The sequence below is a fragment of the Rattus norvegicus genome, chromosome 1, assembly GCF_036323735.1.
Source record: "Rattus norvegicus strain BN/NHsdMcwi chromosome 1, GRCr8, whole genome shotgun sequence".
Classification (NCBI taxonomy): Eukaryota; Metazoa; Chordata; class Mammalia; order Rodentia; family Muridae; genus Rattus; species Rattus norvegicus.
Genome location: NC_086019.1, coordinates 90,721,861 through 90,736,957, shown reverse-complemented (window position 1 = coordinate 90,736,957; position 15,097 = coordinate 90,721,861). Strand labels below are relative to the sequence as shown.

At 44.5% G+C, this 15,097-nt stretch overlaps 1 protein-coding gene across 2 annotated transcripts; it reads right to left on the bottom strand.

Moving 5' to 3' along the window:
- Nucleotides 1-685: 685 nt before the first annotated feature.
- On the bottom strand, nucleotides 686-14,715 carry Cyp2b2 (cytochrome P450, family 2, subfamily b, polypeptide 2). Of its 2 annotated transcripts, none has more exons than XM_039081823.1 (9): nucleotides 14,507-14,715; nucleotides 11,262-11,424; nucleotides 10,959-11,108; nucleotides 8,259-8,419; nucleotides 7,378-7,554; nucleotides 6,798-6,939; nucleotides 5,196-5,383; nucleotides 4,882-5,023; nucleotides 686-1,253 (listed from the first exon to the last, which is right to left on the bottom strand). In XM_039081823.1, exons 1-9 carry the CDS (start codon nucleotides 14,675-14,677, stop codon nucleotides 1,072-1,074), a joined length of 1,476 nt encoding a protein of 491 aa, XP_038937751.1. In that variant the 5' UTR covers nucleotides 14,678-14,715; the 3' UTR covers nucleotides 686-1,071. The 2 variants fall into 2 exon arrangements, with proteins under 2 accessions (XP_038937751.1, NP_001185605.1); NM_001198676.1 differs by having other exon boundaries at nucleotides 687-1,253; nucleotides 7,354-7,554; nucleotides 14,507-14,677.
- Nucleotides 14,716-15,097: the final 382 nt, after the last annotated feature.

The following is a 15,097-nucleotide window of genomic DNA, read 5'->3' as shown; positions in this document are numbered from 1 at the left end:
TGGTAATAAATCCAACTTCTTCTGGATTGCGACAGAGATGGAAATACCAGCAACTCTTCCAGGCACCTTCCAGGACTGCAGCACTGCATGGCACAGAAGAAAGCTAACAACCTCATGGATGGACAACTATCCAGTTCTCAGCTTTTCCATTATGGGACAACCATTGTTGTACAACCTGGTGGTCACACCCTCTTAGCCAGTCTAATAAATCCCATAGAGACATGGATGATTGATACATACGTACATACATGCAAACATACACACTACATACATAATACATACACACATGCACATATACATAAATACACATGGATAGATACATAAGCAATAGATACATATAAACAATACACATAGGTGAGAGGGGGGAGACAGAAGTACAGCCGGTCTAGACTGACTGACTGACTGACTGATTGATTGGTTCTGTCACCCCTGTTCCTTTAAAGAACCCTTGCTAATGCAAGCATTGGTGTGGTTCTTCAGAGATTTAAGGAGAAACATAGGGAAACCTGAGGTGAATGTTCAGAAACATGCAACTCAAGGCCCATTGGCTGCCTACACAGAAGACAGAAGAAGAGTATGTTAAGAAAGAGCATGAGGAAAAACCCATGAATGTGTGTGACTGTGGCCTGTAGAACACAGGAACCTAGATAATATTATGTGAAGTAAAGGCACAACACACCGAAGCTCACACACTCTGTGATTCTGTTTACCTGAACCATACATACTATGTAAGTCTGTAGACATAGCACTGAGACCATATACAGAGTCCATTAGCACAGATCACAGACCATGGAGGGCTGATAAGTGGGGACGTGGGCTATTAGGAGGAAGAGGGAAGTGACTCAGCATGAGATGTGTACTCATGAAATCTCTGTTCACATGTCAAAATAAGACAGTCGATTGACTTCTTCAGTGCCATTCACAGGAATAAGAACAAGCCTTGGGACTTTGGAGAACTGCAATAGGAAGATGTGAGCAGTGGCCTTGAGCCTGGTTTTCAGCAGGTCCCCCAGAGGCAGAAACATGAGGCCATTCCCAACAGAACTGGGGCACCTGGCTGCCTCAGCCCGATCACCGAGCTGAGAAGCAGATCTGGTATGTTGGAGGTATTTTTGCAATGCCACTCTCCTTGGGCGTGAGGTCAATGTCCTTGGGAGCCAAATGGCTTGACACAGAGAAGTTCTGGAGGATGGTGGTGAAGAAGAGGAACAATTCATTTCGGGCAATGCCTTCGCCAAGACAAATGCGCTTTCCTGTGGACACAGAGAGTGACCATGTCAGCACTCGTCCAGTGTATAGCCTTTGGACTGTCAAATCCCTAAACCCATTTAGACATCCCTGCCCACTGCAATAAATAACAGGGATTTTAACCATTAACCTATAATTCCAGTAGGAATGTTAAGAGAATTTTGCAGGAAAATGGAACTAAAAAATACCATGTGAGTGAGGTAACCAGACTTAAAAGTGAATTAAACTCACTGATTAATCAAAAAGTACTGGAGGATACCAAAGATACACCCCAAAGATCCAAAGATCCAAAGCTAAACAAGAAGGAATGTCCGAGAAAGGATGTTTGAATCTCACTTAGAAGGGGGAATAGTCAGAGGAGGCAGAGAAAGGGAGGGAACTGGGTAAGAGCTGAGTGCTCTGAAGGGATAAGAATTCTACTAGAACAACAACAGAGGCAACTAACCTGGACCCTTGGGGGTCCAACCAAAGAGCATAGACAAGTTAACCTATCCCCCATCCCCACGCCCATCTCTGTACATTTGCAGCTCAGTTTTCATGTGGGTCCTGAACACCTGGAACAGGGGCTATCCCACAAGCTATTGCCTCTCTTTGGGCTGCCTTCTCTGGACTCAGTAAGAGAGGATGAGCCTAACCCTGCAGGGACTTGATGTGCCAGGGTTGGGGGATACCCACAGGGGTTCTCCACCCTCTCAGAGAAGAAATGGAGGGAGGGGAGAGAATGGGATACCACTGTGGGAAGGGGAAACAAAAGAGGGAACAGCAATCTGGAAAGTACAGTTAATAGATTTAAAAAAGAAAGGAAGGAAAAAAGATTAAATAAAGAAATAAACCTGAATACAAAGTTTCCATGCTTATATCCTATAGAGTCCATTAAACTAACTGAATTAGGCTGAAGACAGCTTCTGTATGTAATAAAATAACCAGGCACAATAGTCAACTGGACTACACAGTAACTTGAGATTATACCCTTCCAAAGAAGAGCAAGTCTCAGTCACTCTTGAATTTGACCAATCCTGGGCTGCCAACTCCTCCTGCATGGCCAAGTAAGGCAGAAATGGAGCTGGCACCAATCAAGCTGTGTGTACACACCCAGCTCCTCTTATGTCTATAGACACTGCCTGCTGACACTGAAGGGTGCTGTAACTCTGAACTTGCTCTGGATCAGGATGTTAACCATTATGGATGGTTTTCATTTCTCAAATAAGTGCTCCTGATTTTTATTTCTTTTACAATGTAACAAGCTAGAATATGCAAACAGGGACAAGTGTATCGAGGCACATGCCATCTCCCCAGTGCTCACCGATAAATGCCTCCCTAGCCTTGAGACCCCACCCAGCTCATGTGGGTTGTTCTTGCTGTTGTTTCTTGAGAAAATGAATTTGAGTGTTGGCTTAGAGACAATTCCCCAAGTTTCTTCCCAGGGACCTAGCAATAGCTGGCATCATTATCATCTGCCACAATTTACTGAGAGATGAGAACAAGGTGCAGCAGCGGCAGAATATAAAAAGGTCTGCTCCCTACCCCAGACTCCTTCTCTCCATTCCCCTCTACTCTACCCACCCCCCACTTTCTCTCTGTCCCCACGAGTTCCTGGTTGGCTTCTGTTTCTATCTTCCACTTTGCCCACTTCTCTGGCTTCACCGCTTCTCCAGGTCCCCCTTATAAACCTGGAGAAATACGCCTCCCTTACACCAGCTCTGTCTCACAGTGTGATTTCTCTTGGGGGACACTTTGGCATGGGCCTGACAGGTACCCCTTAACCCTGCATGCCACTGAGTTATATTTCATAATGTTGGTGCCAAAAGACTTGGGAAGCTCTCCTGGTGCTTGTGCTTCTCATGGGCCTAACTCACACACTAGGACCCTACGTCCAACACAATGCCACCTGCAACAACTACACTTTATGGCTCACAGATCACTTGTTACCCCATCCACCAACAACAAATTCTTCAGATTTCTTCCCCTCACTGTGCCGCTGTTAATATTAGGACTTCAAAAGCTCAGAGTTCTAACACTCACCAATGGAGTTCTGATAAATTATTAGCCTAACATTGGTAAAACATACCACTACACGATTCACTATCATACTCACAAATTCAAGCTGTTAAGCTTGCTTCAGCTGTCTTTGAACTATAGACAAAGATGTTTCTCATTCTGCTAAATTTAAATTTATTTTTTCATCCAGTCTTCAGCTAGAAAGGAAAAGTCCTTCTTGCCCTTTCTGCTCCATGGAAGGCTTCTGTCTTCCCTGAGTTCACATTAAAGAATGCTCATAATTTTCACAAATATTGTTTACTAAGACACATTATGGTATCTACTACCTTCATCTGCAACATGAACTTCGAAACAGACTAAAAGTAACATTTCTAAATTGCATCTCTTTTGTAAACTTAAAAAGACTCTTCAGTAAATATACTCGGCCAGGTTCACTTCTCACCGATCAAATGGACTCCATCTGAATAAGTATCCCCATCAACAGCCTCACTTTCCCACCCGTTGCCTGTTCCAGAGGATTTTGGGACTCCCCCTCCCCAACTACCAAGACCATAGACCTAGGGGTTTTAAAGGTAAACCTAAGAAAACAGCTTTCCCCCTAACATCCTTAACTTTATTTTCTCCCTCGAGTCCAGATGTTTACTCGGAATCTCACCCAGCACAGCTCCAGAGGAGCTACCCACAGGTGCTCCTGTCCACCTTCACAGGCTCTTCGACTGGGCCTGTGCTCTCCTAGCCGCAGATGGTTCCAGAGACCCTGGAAAGCAGTGAGCATCCAACTTTCCCAGGACTCGTCCAGCATCCCAATTTTCTTAGGGTCCCCAAAGACAGACCATCACCCCCAAAGTTAGCACAACGTAGTTTAAAGAACTGGCTGATCACACTCTTGCTCAACCTCTACCCCTTCCTAGTGCCTCATTTTTATTTAAACAAGAATGGAGAAATGTTGGTTTACAGATAATTCCACTGGACTTCTCCCAGGGACCTTTCAACATTGTCTGTCACCATTACCTGCCAGGCGCAAGCCAGATGCAACAGCAACAGCATATAAAAAGTACAGCTCTCTTCCACACATCCCCTCCCCCATCTCTACTTCTATTCTATCTGCTCCTTTATCACTTTCTCTCTCTCTCTCTCTCTCTCTCTCTCTCTCTCTCTCTCTCTCTCTCTCTCTCTCTCTCTCTCTCTCTCCTCCTCCTCCTCCTCTCTCTCCATCCCCTACCATGTTCCTGCCCTACCATGTTCCTGACCAGCTTCTCTTTCTGTCCTTCTTTCTGTCCTGCTCTGCCCCCCTTCCCTAAGTTCTCACTCCTCTTTTATTTCCCAATTAAACCTCCATTATATCAAATCTGACACATGATGTGATTTTTTCCAGGGGGTCACTTTGGCATGAATATCATCTTACCCCCACCGGCTGCTGTGTTAAATTTCTTAGCATTGCCTTAAACAATTCCCAAAAGTCCTGACCAGGATGCTCCATTAGTTAAGACTCCCCTCATGAGGCTGTAGCCAGATTGAATGGGATTGTTTAACTGAGATAGACTCAGTATACTAACAGGGACCTATTGGTGTTGGTGTCCCAGAGGGAGGACCTGCCCTCTAGTGTCTGGGAAAGGAATCACAGGTCTGTCTCACCTGTGGAGAAGGGCATAAAAGCTTCACTCTTTTTCAGTGTCCCATCGGCATCCAGGAAGTGCTCAGGATTGAAGGTGTCTGGATGGTCAAAGTACTGTGGGTCATGGAGAGCTGAACTCAGGATGGGATACACCTCAGTGTTCTGGGAGAAGTTATAAGATAAAGATGTTAACATACCCTGACTCCCATATGATAAACAGTCAGTCCCTAAGAAACACAGTCCTGGAAAACCACAGACAGGATGAGGTTGGTGATTAGGAGAGTGGAGGATGCTCATGAATGGAGTAACAATGAGGAATCACAGGTGGCCTCACCTTGGGGAGCAGGTACCCTCGGAACATGGTGTCTTTGGTGACTCTGTGTGGTAAACCAATTGGGGCAAGATCTGCAAATCTCTGAATCTCGTGGATGACTGCATCAGTGTATGGCATTTTGGTACGATCATCAAGGGATGGTGGCCTGTGAGAGCCAATCACCTGATCAATCTCCTTTTGGACTTTCTCTGCGTAGAAAAGGGGAAGAGTAGACCCATTTTACTGGCTTTGTAGCAATGATGTTGTAGTGTATCAGCCAACAACACAGGAAAAGGGTACAGTTAGGAGACCCTGCTGAGAAACTGAGAGCTTTCCAGCATAGAAACAACTGTGCTGTTCTTAAGTGCCTGTTTCTTCGTGCCCATGTTTAAAACTGTATTAAATCTCTCCTCCATGAGTTCAACCTCATTTCAGACAACAAAGGGTACTACACAGGGAGACTTTAGAGCAATCTTAATGAAGCAAGAGTAGGCAGGGAGAAAAGCAGGAGAAATTCTCACCTTGGCAATGAGTTGACCACACACACACCACACACACACACACACACACACAAACTTTACATTGAACTTTATATTAAGAACTTGAAGTTATGTCCTCAAAAATATAATGGAGAATTAGATACATTACGAAATTAAGCCATCAACAGATGCATGTAGAAATGAATATATTTTAAAAAGCAATGGATAAATAAATATGTGCACAGATTCTTAAGTGGATGAAAGGAACACAGTAAGCACCAGATTGTGTATTCAACTTGTAAGTCAACAGATGATTCAATTAGTGGATGAATGGAAGAATGGTTAGACAAACAAATGGGGAATTCGAAGGCCATTTAGTAAAAGGATTAAGAAATAGAACCTGTTGATAGAAGGAGAGATGAGAGCATGAATGAACAGAAGGCCAATAGTTTGTTCAGTAATGCTGATCAAAAGAACAACACAAGTTGATTTATTTAAAGAAATGAATGAAATGTGTCCTTAGGTGATTAAAGAATCAATGAGTACATAAATAATTTTTCAGTTGATTTATAAATAGTTGACTGAATGGACTCAAGGTGTGTGTGTGTGTGTGTGTGTGTGTGTGTGTGTGTGTGTGTGTGTGTGTGTGTAGGTACATGTAAGCATGTGTGCGTGAATGTGAGTGTGAGTGTTTAGTAGGAAGATAGAAGAATGAGTAAGTAAATAGGTCTTTGGATAGATTGATGCTTAGATGAGTGAATGATTGAAGGGAAAGGCAGATGACAGGTTAATTGACGAGTGGACAAATAGATGGGTAAATTAACAGAATAAGTAGATGGGTGAAGATGTGGATGGATAGAAATACGAATAATAGACTACTGGAAAGATTGGAGGAAGGAGGGAAGGAAGGAGGGAAGGAAGGAAGGAAGGGAAAGATCTACCTTTAAGTAGAAAACAACAGAAAATGAGTCAGCTGAGTGTTCATTCTCATACCACCCACACCCACAGCACTGTCCTGGTTTACAAGTAGAACAAAACATCTAGAGGTACAGATGTAAGTGGTCTGTGTCTCTCTCATCCACTCAAATTTCTACATCCAAAAGGGAGCTAGAAGACTCCCCCAACAGTACCTCCCATGATATACCTGTGACATGGGGGTACTTGAGCATGAGCAGGAAACCATAGCGGAGTGTGGTGCTGCCGGTCTCAGTGCCAGCAAAGAAGAGAGAGAGCAGGGAGATCATGAGGTTCTCATGATGGAACTCTGTGTGGTGGTTCGACTTCTCCTGGTTGCAGGTGGGAGAGAGCAGAATGGGTCAGGGGTGACTGGACCTTTGCAATGAGAAGCACACATATCTCTGGGCACTTTCCTTCTGTTTGTACCCCTGGACATTACTAGGCCTTAGACAATGTCCCTTGGCTTCTGTCTTCTCTCTCTACTTTGTTCTTTCGTGGTTTGACATGCTCTGTCTCCCAGGCGCTCTGTTCCTCTGTGGTCTTTTCTACTTTTGCCCTTTGCCTTGGGTTTCTTCCCCAGCAAATCCCCTTCTTTTTCCCTATGTCATTTTCTCCTTGTTTCTCTGTGTTTTTATTTTCCAGATGTTCTACATCTCCTCCACTCTTTTTCTACCTCTCCTCATCATCCTCTGTGCCCTTCCCTCTTTTTCTCTGACACATCCCCATCCTTCTCTCTCACCCACCTCTCTCATCCATGCAGGACTCACTTTCTCCATGCGCAGAAGGTAAGTGTCGATGAAGTCTCGTGGAGCGCTGGGGTCTAAGGTGGCCCTGTGCTTCTCCACAATATGGCCAATGTAATCGAGGATTTCCTGGAGGTTTTTGGAGATTTGTCTGTGGGCACCAGGAAAGTATTTCAGGAACCCAGAGAAGAACTCAAACACCTGTAAGAAGAACCCAGGAGGTCACCTGGAGCTATCAGATCCCAAGAAGCAGGCTGTGTTCCTAGGAACAACTGTCTCTCTCCCTTCCATCCTCTCCTCTTCCCTCCCTTAGTCCTTCCTCTCTCCCTTGCTCATCTCTTGTCCCTTCATTTTCTCCCTGGTGCACATACACACACAGCATCCTATCAGATGATCTCTAAATCTTTCTCCAGCACTCTCTTGCCTTGTAGTCTCTGTCCTCTTTTTCTCTTTCCCAAACCATCACTTTGGTTTGGTTTGGTGTTTTTTTTTTAAATCAACCCTCATGTTTTTCAGAGTGTCCTCAAACTTAATACTTATCCAAAGATGACTGTGAACTCTGATCACCTGTGTACTGGGATTACATATATGAATTACCATACCTGGCTTATGTCATGCTAATGAACCCAGGGATTAATACATGATCGGAAAGTCCTGTACGCTCTTAGCTGCACAACAGCCCGTGGGCCATAGTTATCTTCATATCTGTCTGGATGGCTCTGTATTGCTAAATTGAAATCTCTCCTCCTCACTTCCCATCCCTCCCTCTGCACCGGGTCTCAGCCTCTTTGTCTTTCCATGCTGTCTTTGTCTTTCTTCCAGCCCTCAGACTCTCCCTCCTGCATCCACAAAGCAGCCTCTTGTGTTCCTCTGCTGTGGATACTCTTCTCTTCCCACCCACGGACCTGGCTGGAGAATGAACTTAGGAGGGAAAAGGTCCGGTAGAACAGCTCCAACAGGCGCAGGAACTGGCGGTCTGTGTAGTCAAAGCGCTCTCCAAACACAATGGAGCAGATGATGTTGGCTGTGATGCACTGGAAGAGGAAGGTGGGATCCAGTGGGGCTCCTGGAGGATGAGGAGGCAGGATAAGAGACATGGTATCAAGAATTGTAGAACATTCAGCTTTGGCCCCATCTCTGGAAAGCTGCTTCTTCCACTCGCTACTTAAGTAGCAGCAGCTGCTAAGTCTGCACATAGGATGCATCCAGTCCTGCATTCGGCATTGCATACAGCATTTTATCTAATTTTAATGTATTTAATGCTGTACATAAAATACAATCCTATTAATGAAGGAACACTCGCCCACTTGAGCCCTGGAAGGCCTCACCCTTTCTGTCCATTCCCTCTTCCTTGCTAAAAACCTTTAGATTACATTCCTAAAGCTAGTCCCCAAGGTCTATTCCCTTATTTGGCCACCTCTTCCCCTGAGGCTGACTACCAATGTCCCACTATCAAAGTATTGAAGCCCAGGAATCAAAAGCCCCCTTTGGCTCGCCTAATTAACAGGCCCAATTAAAATTAAACATCTCATCCTAACATGGGGTTTCCCCCTTTACCTTTATATATCACCATTTGGCTCATGTGCCACATCTGTCCCCTCTATCCAGAGGCAGTCCTTTGTCCCCATAGGACAAATAATTCTTCCCCCTCTCCCTTGCCCTCCTTTCTCCTCTCTCCTTTGCTCTCTTCCCCTTCTCCCTGTTCCTCTGTATCCTGTCTTTGTCTCCTATTCCTTGCCTTTCTCCCTCTGGGGCTAAAAACTCTCCTTTGCACTGAGAACTGGGTCCTGAGGTGCCCTTTTCAATTTGTATATACAGAGAGGGTAGCTAACTTCACCAAAGTACACTAGTGCCTGAGAATAGGATTCAGACCCAAAAACCTGAGAGCGGCCACATGTACAACGAGTCTCCATCCTGCACCACCACCCCCATCACCATGCTGACCCTAAGATGATAAGTAATTCCCACAGTTAGAAATGATTCGGGGGAGGATTTGGGGATTGCCTGTGTGGATTGACAAGTCTCTCGTCTGTGTGTGTTCCTCCATTCATTCTCCAATCCTTGACTCTATGGTGTTCAAGAACCATCAGCACCTGCTGTCTGCTGCCTTTGATATCCAGGCTCCACGATGGGCCCTCATGAGATGTCAGCCTAGTAATCTTGGGCCACTGTTGCTACTCTCTCTGACTTTCAACGGTCTGTCTTCTGATACCTCTGCAGATCTTTCCCTGATGCTCCTCAGACGTTTTTATCTGAATCTAGTTTCCTGTCTAAAACACTTGCAGTATTTCCATTTTTTCTCTTTGTCCCTCCCCCTACCTACTTCCTCCCACTGTCTGTCCCCCTCTCCCCACCCCCCAATGACTCCTGCTCCCTTTTTTTTTATTTTGGTCCCTCTAGTTCTAGCTCAGCTTCCTGGTCTCTGTGTCACTCTGCTTTCTCTTTTCTTTTTTCTTAATCTCCTGATTCCTTCTTCTCCCTTCCAGCTTCTGCAGGGACATCTCATCTCACAGTCTCCTGAGAAATCTTAAGAGATGACAAACACCAGTATCATGACCCGAACAACAGACAGTATGCCCCTGATAGGAGGTTTCTAAAATGTGTCCAAACCCTACCACACAATAAAACAGCCCACCTGGCCCCTTTGTTTACTGCCCCACAAATCAGCATAGCCACAAGGGAAAAGCACAGTTCCTTGCTTCCCACACATGCATTGGACATAGACCATGCTTTGAGACTGTTTTGTGTAACCATGATGTCCTTGAACACCATATAAAGTCAAGGATGACCTCAAATCTCTAAGCTCCTGCCTCCACCTCAGGTACACTATGATGATCAGCATGTAACATCCTGCCAATATTGTGGGGCTGGGGATCAGACTGAGAGTTATGTGTGCACCCACAGCATCAACTTTTTCTCTTTGAGACAAGAGTTGATGATATAGCCAAACTGGCTTTGAATTTCTGATCCTTCTTTCTCAGCCCCCTGACTACTGGGATAACAGGCTTGTGACACCATGCCTGACTAATATGTAATCTTAACATGGGCATCAGTTTCCTTGAATGTAAGAACACAGCATGCTGATCACGCAATCTATTTCTCTGAGTTATTGTTGGACACTGTGAACTTCATGTCTCTTTCCCTATTTTTGTGTATTTCTCTCTCCCCTCAACAGTGTATGTTTGAATGTGTGTGTTATGTGTATGTGAGTGTATGTGAGTGAATGTATGCATGTTTATGTGTGTGTTTATGTGTGTGAGCATATGTGCATGTGTATTTGTGTATAGGTGTGGGTATGTGTGTGAATGTATGTGTGTGAGTGAGTATGTGTATGTGTATGCAAGTGTGTGTATGTGCGTGAATGTGTGTGTTTCTGTGTGTGAGTGTATGTGTGTATTTTAGTGTGTGAGTGTGTTTTTGTGTGTATTTATGAGTATACATGCATGTTTGTGTGAATGTGTGTGCGAGTGAATGTGTGTGAGTGAATGTGTGTGTGTGTGTGTGTGTGTGTTTGTGTTTCTCTACCAATGATGTCTCTTTCTCTTTCTTTGGCTGTACACTCATGTCTCTGTCACCTTCCTTCATGCCCTTTCTCCCAGACTCACCCTGGGATTTCCGCAGTTCCTCCACCAAACATTGGGCTTCCTCCTGAATCCGTTCTTCCACACTCCTCTTTCCCATCCCAAAGTCTCTCATGGTAGCCAGAGAGAATCGCCGAAGGGCCTTCCAGCGTTCCCCATTGGCAAAGAACACACCTGACAAAGTAGGGGAAGCATGGATGGTCCAGTCCCACAGGAAATTCAAAGAAACCTGAGTCCTTCCCCCACCCTTATTCTCCCCTCTTTCAGAATCAACTCTCTCTGTGCCCATTCTCCATCCTACATCATCCCAACCTTTGAGAGTCTTACCATATTCCTTGAAGATTGGCTCAATCACAGCGATTGTTCCCCGACCAGAGAAATCTTCAGCTTGGCCCACCAGAGCCTCCTTTATGGTGTCTGTCCCACATAGCATGACCACAGGCCTTGGTCCCAGGTGTACTGTGAACACATCTCCATATTTTTCGCGAAACTGCCAAACATAAAGGCACCAGGACTGGGGTTAGCCAGCACAGAAATTGTTAAATTGTTAAAAAAAAAAACACTTTGATAAAATTGGTAAATAGACTGGACCTGGACACCCTTCCTTTTCTGAGGACTTAAAATTTCAGGGTGAATGTACAACAGAAAGGTGTCCCTCAGCTAGTTGGATGTTCTAAGCTGTACTATGCTTCAGTATGATTGTGGGTGCTGGGCTAGTGTATGGGTGCTGGGGAAGTAAATAAAAGAGGTTCAGAGATTCAAGAGGAACTCTGGCTGCTGTTGAGCTGGAGGCCAGCCTGGGCAACATGAAATCTTGTCTCAAAAATAAACAGATTATAGACATAATAAAGGAAAATGTAATAAAACACTTCAATAAAATTAAAAATAAAACAACTCAATAAAATTGAACTGATGTTGCAATTGCTTAGGAAGCACTACACTGTACAATGTAGAGGTTGGTTAAGTGTGGTCTCTTATGTGACTCATAGATAAGTAACCAACTAACCAGACTTATTAGAAACTATAGGGAAAAAATTGTGCGTTATACACAACTGAAGCTTGGGTTTGCTGAGAATATGTATCTGTTTAGATTTATTTGTTAAGATTGTCGCCAATTAGGCTCAATTTGCATATGAAAAAAACTTGGTCTACTGGGCAGTTCAAAAGGGATAAAAATCACTTGATAACAACCACCATTAAGTCCTGATTCTTTTATAAGGAAGAGCAAAATTCTTCCAGGAAGGCAGAATGACCCTGGGTGTGGTGGATTGAATAAGAATAGCTTATATAAGACTGGAGAGGTGGCTCAGGGGTTAAGAGCACTGAGTGCTCTTCCAGAGGTCGTGAGTTCAATTCCCAGCAGCCACTTGGTGGCTCACAACCACCTGTAATAGAATCTGATGCCTTCTTGTGGTGTGTCTGAAGACAGGGACTGTGTACTCACATACATGAAGGAAATGAATAAATCTTTAAAAAAAAAAAAAAAGAATGGCTTACTTAACGCTTATATATTTGAATGCCCAGTCACCAGGAAATGACACTATTTGAAAAGGCTAGAAGGATCAGGAAGTGTGGCTTTGTTGGAGAAAATATGTCCCTGGGGTTGTGCTTTGAGATTTTAAAGGCCCAAACAACAAGCCCAGCGTAACTCTGTCGGTCTATAGAATAGGATATAGTTCTAGGCTACCACTCCAACCCTGGCCATGCTGTTGTCATGCTCCTGCTAAAATGATGATAAACTAAATCTCTGAGACTATAGTCCAGATACAACCAAATGCTTTCTTCTAGGAGCTGCCTTGGCCCTGGTGTCACCCTCAGTTCTAATGTCACAGCAAAGCACAGAACAGTCACTGAGACCCTGAGTGACAACCACTCAAGGGGACAGCTCTGGTCTACTGGAAAAGTGATGGTGACAATATCTCTGCTGTAAGTCTCCGATTTATCTGAACCAGGCAGACTTGAAATTCATGGCTCTGTGAAATACCTTTAATTGCCCAAACTCTAACGTGGGAATGGGACCTAAAGGAAATTTACAGATGATAGTGCATATATTCCCAAACTTTATAAAAGCTGTTAAAAATTTCTGTTTGAGGTTAGTTTCTCTAGGGTGATAGCCAGAACCAGATGTGCATTATTAAAGAGTTTTCTCTTTATTTCTCAAGTATTTGGAGTAAATTCTCCAAATGAAAGGAGAGGGCTTAACCTGCCTCATGAGATGTGGATGTGGATCGACACAATACATACATAGATATGGGTATGATATGGATGTGGATACAGATAAAGATCCTTGTCTATACCCTTCAGTCTAGCTGGCTCTGGAATCTCAACCAGGGGAAAGATGCAGCATTGTAGATGCTACCACTACTCACTGGAGGTCTGTGGGCAGTGGTGGCCCTGGCTGGGAGAAGGAGTCAATTACTTTTTGTATAGTCACCCCTGGGTTCATATTATGACAAATAGTCCCCACCTGTGGTCAGGAAGTTGCCAGCATCTCACCTTTCATTCAACAACCCTCCCACCTGAACCTAGAGCTCAGAAAACATCCATCCTTTGTCTTCATAGTAAGCGATCTCCAAGAAATAAACCCCACATCAACCCACCCCTGAACAACCCTAACTAAACTCAGTGGGTAAAAACCAAAAGAGACATCAAGGTAGGAAGAGAATGTTGGCCAAATGAAGGGTTTCTGAGGCAGAGAGAGTGAAAGGAGGAAGGATCACAGATGTCAAGATCCAGTATATGTGTACATTAAATTGTCAGTGAATTTCTTAAAATAAATCAAAAGGATGTTGGCTCGAACTTTCTCACACATGGGATGCATGTGTTTAAAACACATGTGGCAGGGTGAAGTAACACACTTGTCATTCGGGGGCTAAGGGAAGAGAATCATGAGTTGGGAGACAACATTAAAAAAAAACACACAGACAGACCCCGTGTCAAAAAAAATTAATATAACTGAATTTGCCATTGATGTTGGGGAGTGGGAATCTTTTAAAAGCTGGGGGTAACAAATACAAGGCTCAAGAGTATAATCTCCACAGCCACAGCGGCAGACAAAAGGGTAGATCGCTCAGATCTCAGGTAGGATCACGAATACTGATTATTAGTAAATGGTAATTAAACATGAAACTCCATGTATGAAACACCAACATAGAAGCTGGTAGGTAAAAGCCAAGCCAGCTGCTGGAATAAGCATTCCCACCCATCCCTCCTCCTGTCCTGCCTCTCTTTCCCTTTGTCCTGGAACACCTCTTGTTGCAGAAGCAAACCTGAATGTTGACACCTCTGCTAGTTTTCTTTCTCTTCTGGAATGGACAAACCCCAAGGAGTGAAATTCTACCGCTTATACCTCAACACCTCTACACCTCTTGTCCTCCAAGTACAGTGCCCCCACACAATTCCAACATAGCAAGATTTGCCATCCACCAAAATAAGCATCTTACCCTCCCCTTAGCAACCTTCCCACTTGAACCTACACCCTGGAAGGAGTCCCTTGCTCTTCCTGCTGAGTGACCTCCAAGAGAAAACACAGGAAACTCCAAGAGGAGCTCCAGGCCCTGTGAATATCTCACCTGCATGAAGGAATTGAGGAGGCCTCCTCTGTCCAACTGCAGGAGGTTCCCCAAGAGGGGAAGGGGACGAGGTCCTGGTGGGAAGTTGCCACGGGACTTTGGGTGTCCCCTGACTAAGAGTAACAAGAAGCCCACAAGGAGAGCAAGGAGGAGCAAGATACTGGGCTCCATGGTCCTGGTGTAACCACGGTAGACTTCAGTGCATGCTCTCCAGCAGGATCTTTTATGCTGAATCTGCCCCTACACTCAGTTATGCAACTTCAGATGTTCACGCCTCCTGCTTTGGCTATTCACTCCTCATTCCCTTACCCACACCATACATGTTGGCAAGGACACCACGAAACAGATACACAGGACAAAAGGGCACTGGGACTTAGGCCTCTTGTTTTATGTAAATGGGTGTGCACTTGTCAACTCAGTTTTGTCAGCTCTGTTTACTTACTAGAGCATGGGATTGTGTGTGTGTGTGTGTGTGTGTGTGTGTGTGTGTGTGTGCGTGTTCTATATGCTTTTCCTATGTGAAAGATCATTTCTGATATAAACGTACCGATGTAAATTTCTTTGTCTGAGTCTAGATGCACTGGGTGGTCT

Bases quoted from the DNA above. Each gene is read 5' to 3' on its own strand.
- Cyp2b2 (NM_001198676.1), bottom strand. From the start codon at position 14,677: ATGGAGCCCAGTATCTTGCTCCTCCTTGCTCTCCTTGTGGGCTTCTTG. The intron at 11,109-11,261 runs GTAAGACTCTCA...CTACTTTGTCAG, and splicing joins GCCAATCTTCAAGGAATATG to GTGTGTTCTTTGCCAATGGG. The intron at 5,384-6,797 runs GTATATCATGGG...TTTTCTACGCAG, and splicing joins CAAGTACCCCCATGTCACAG to AGAAAGTCCAAAAGGAGATT.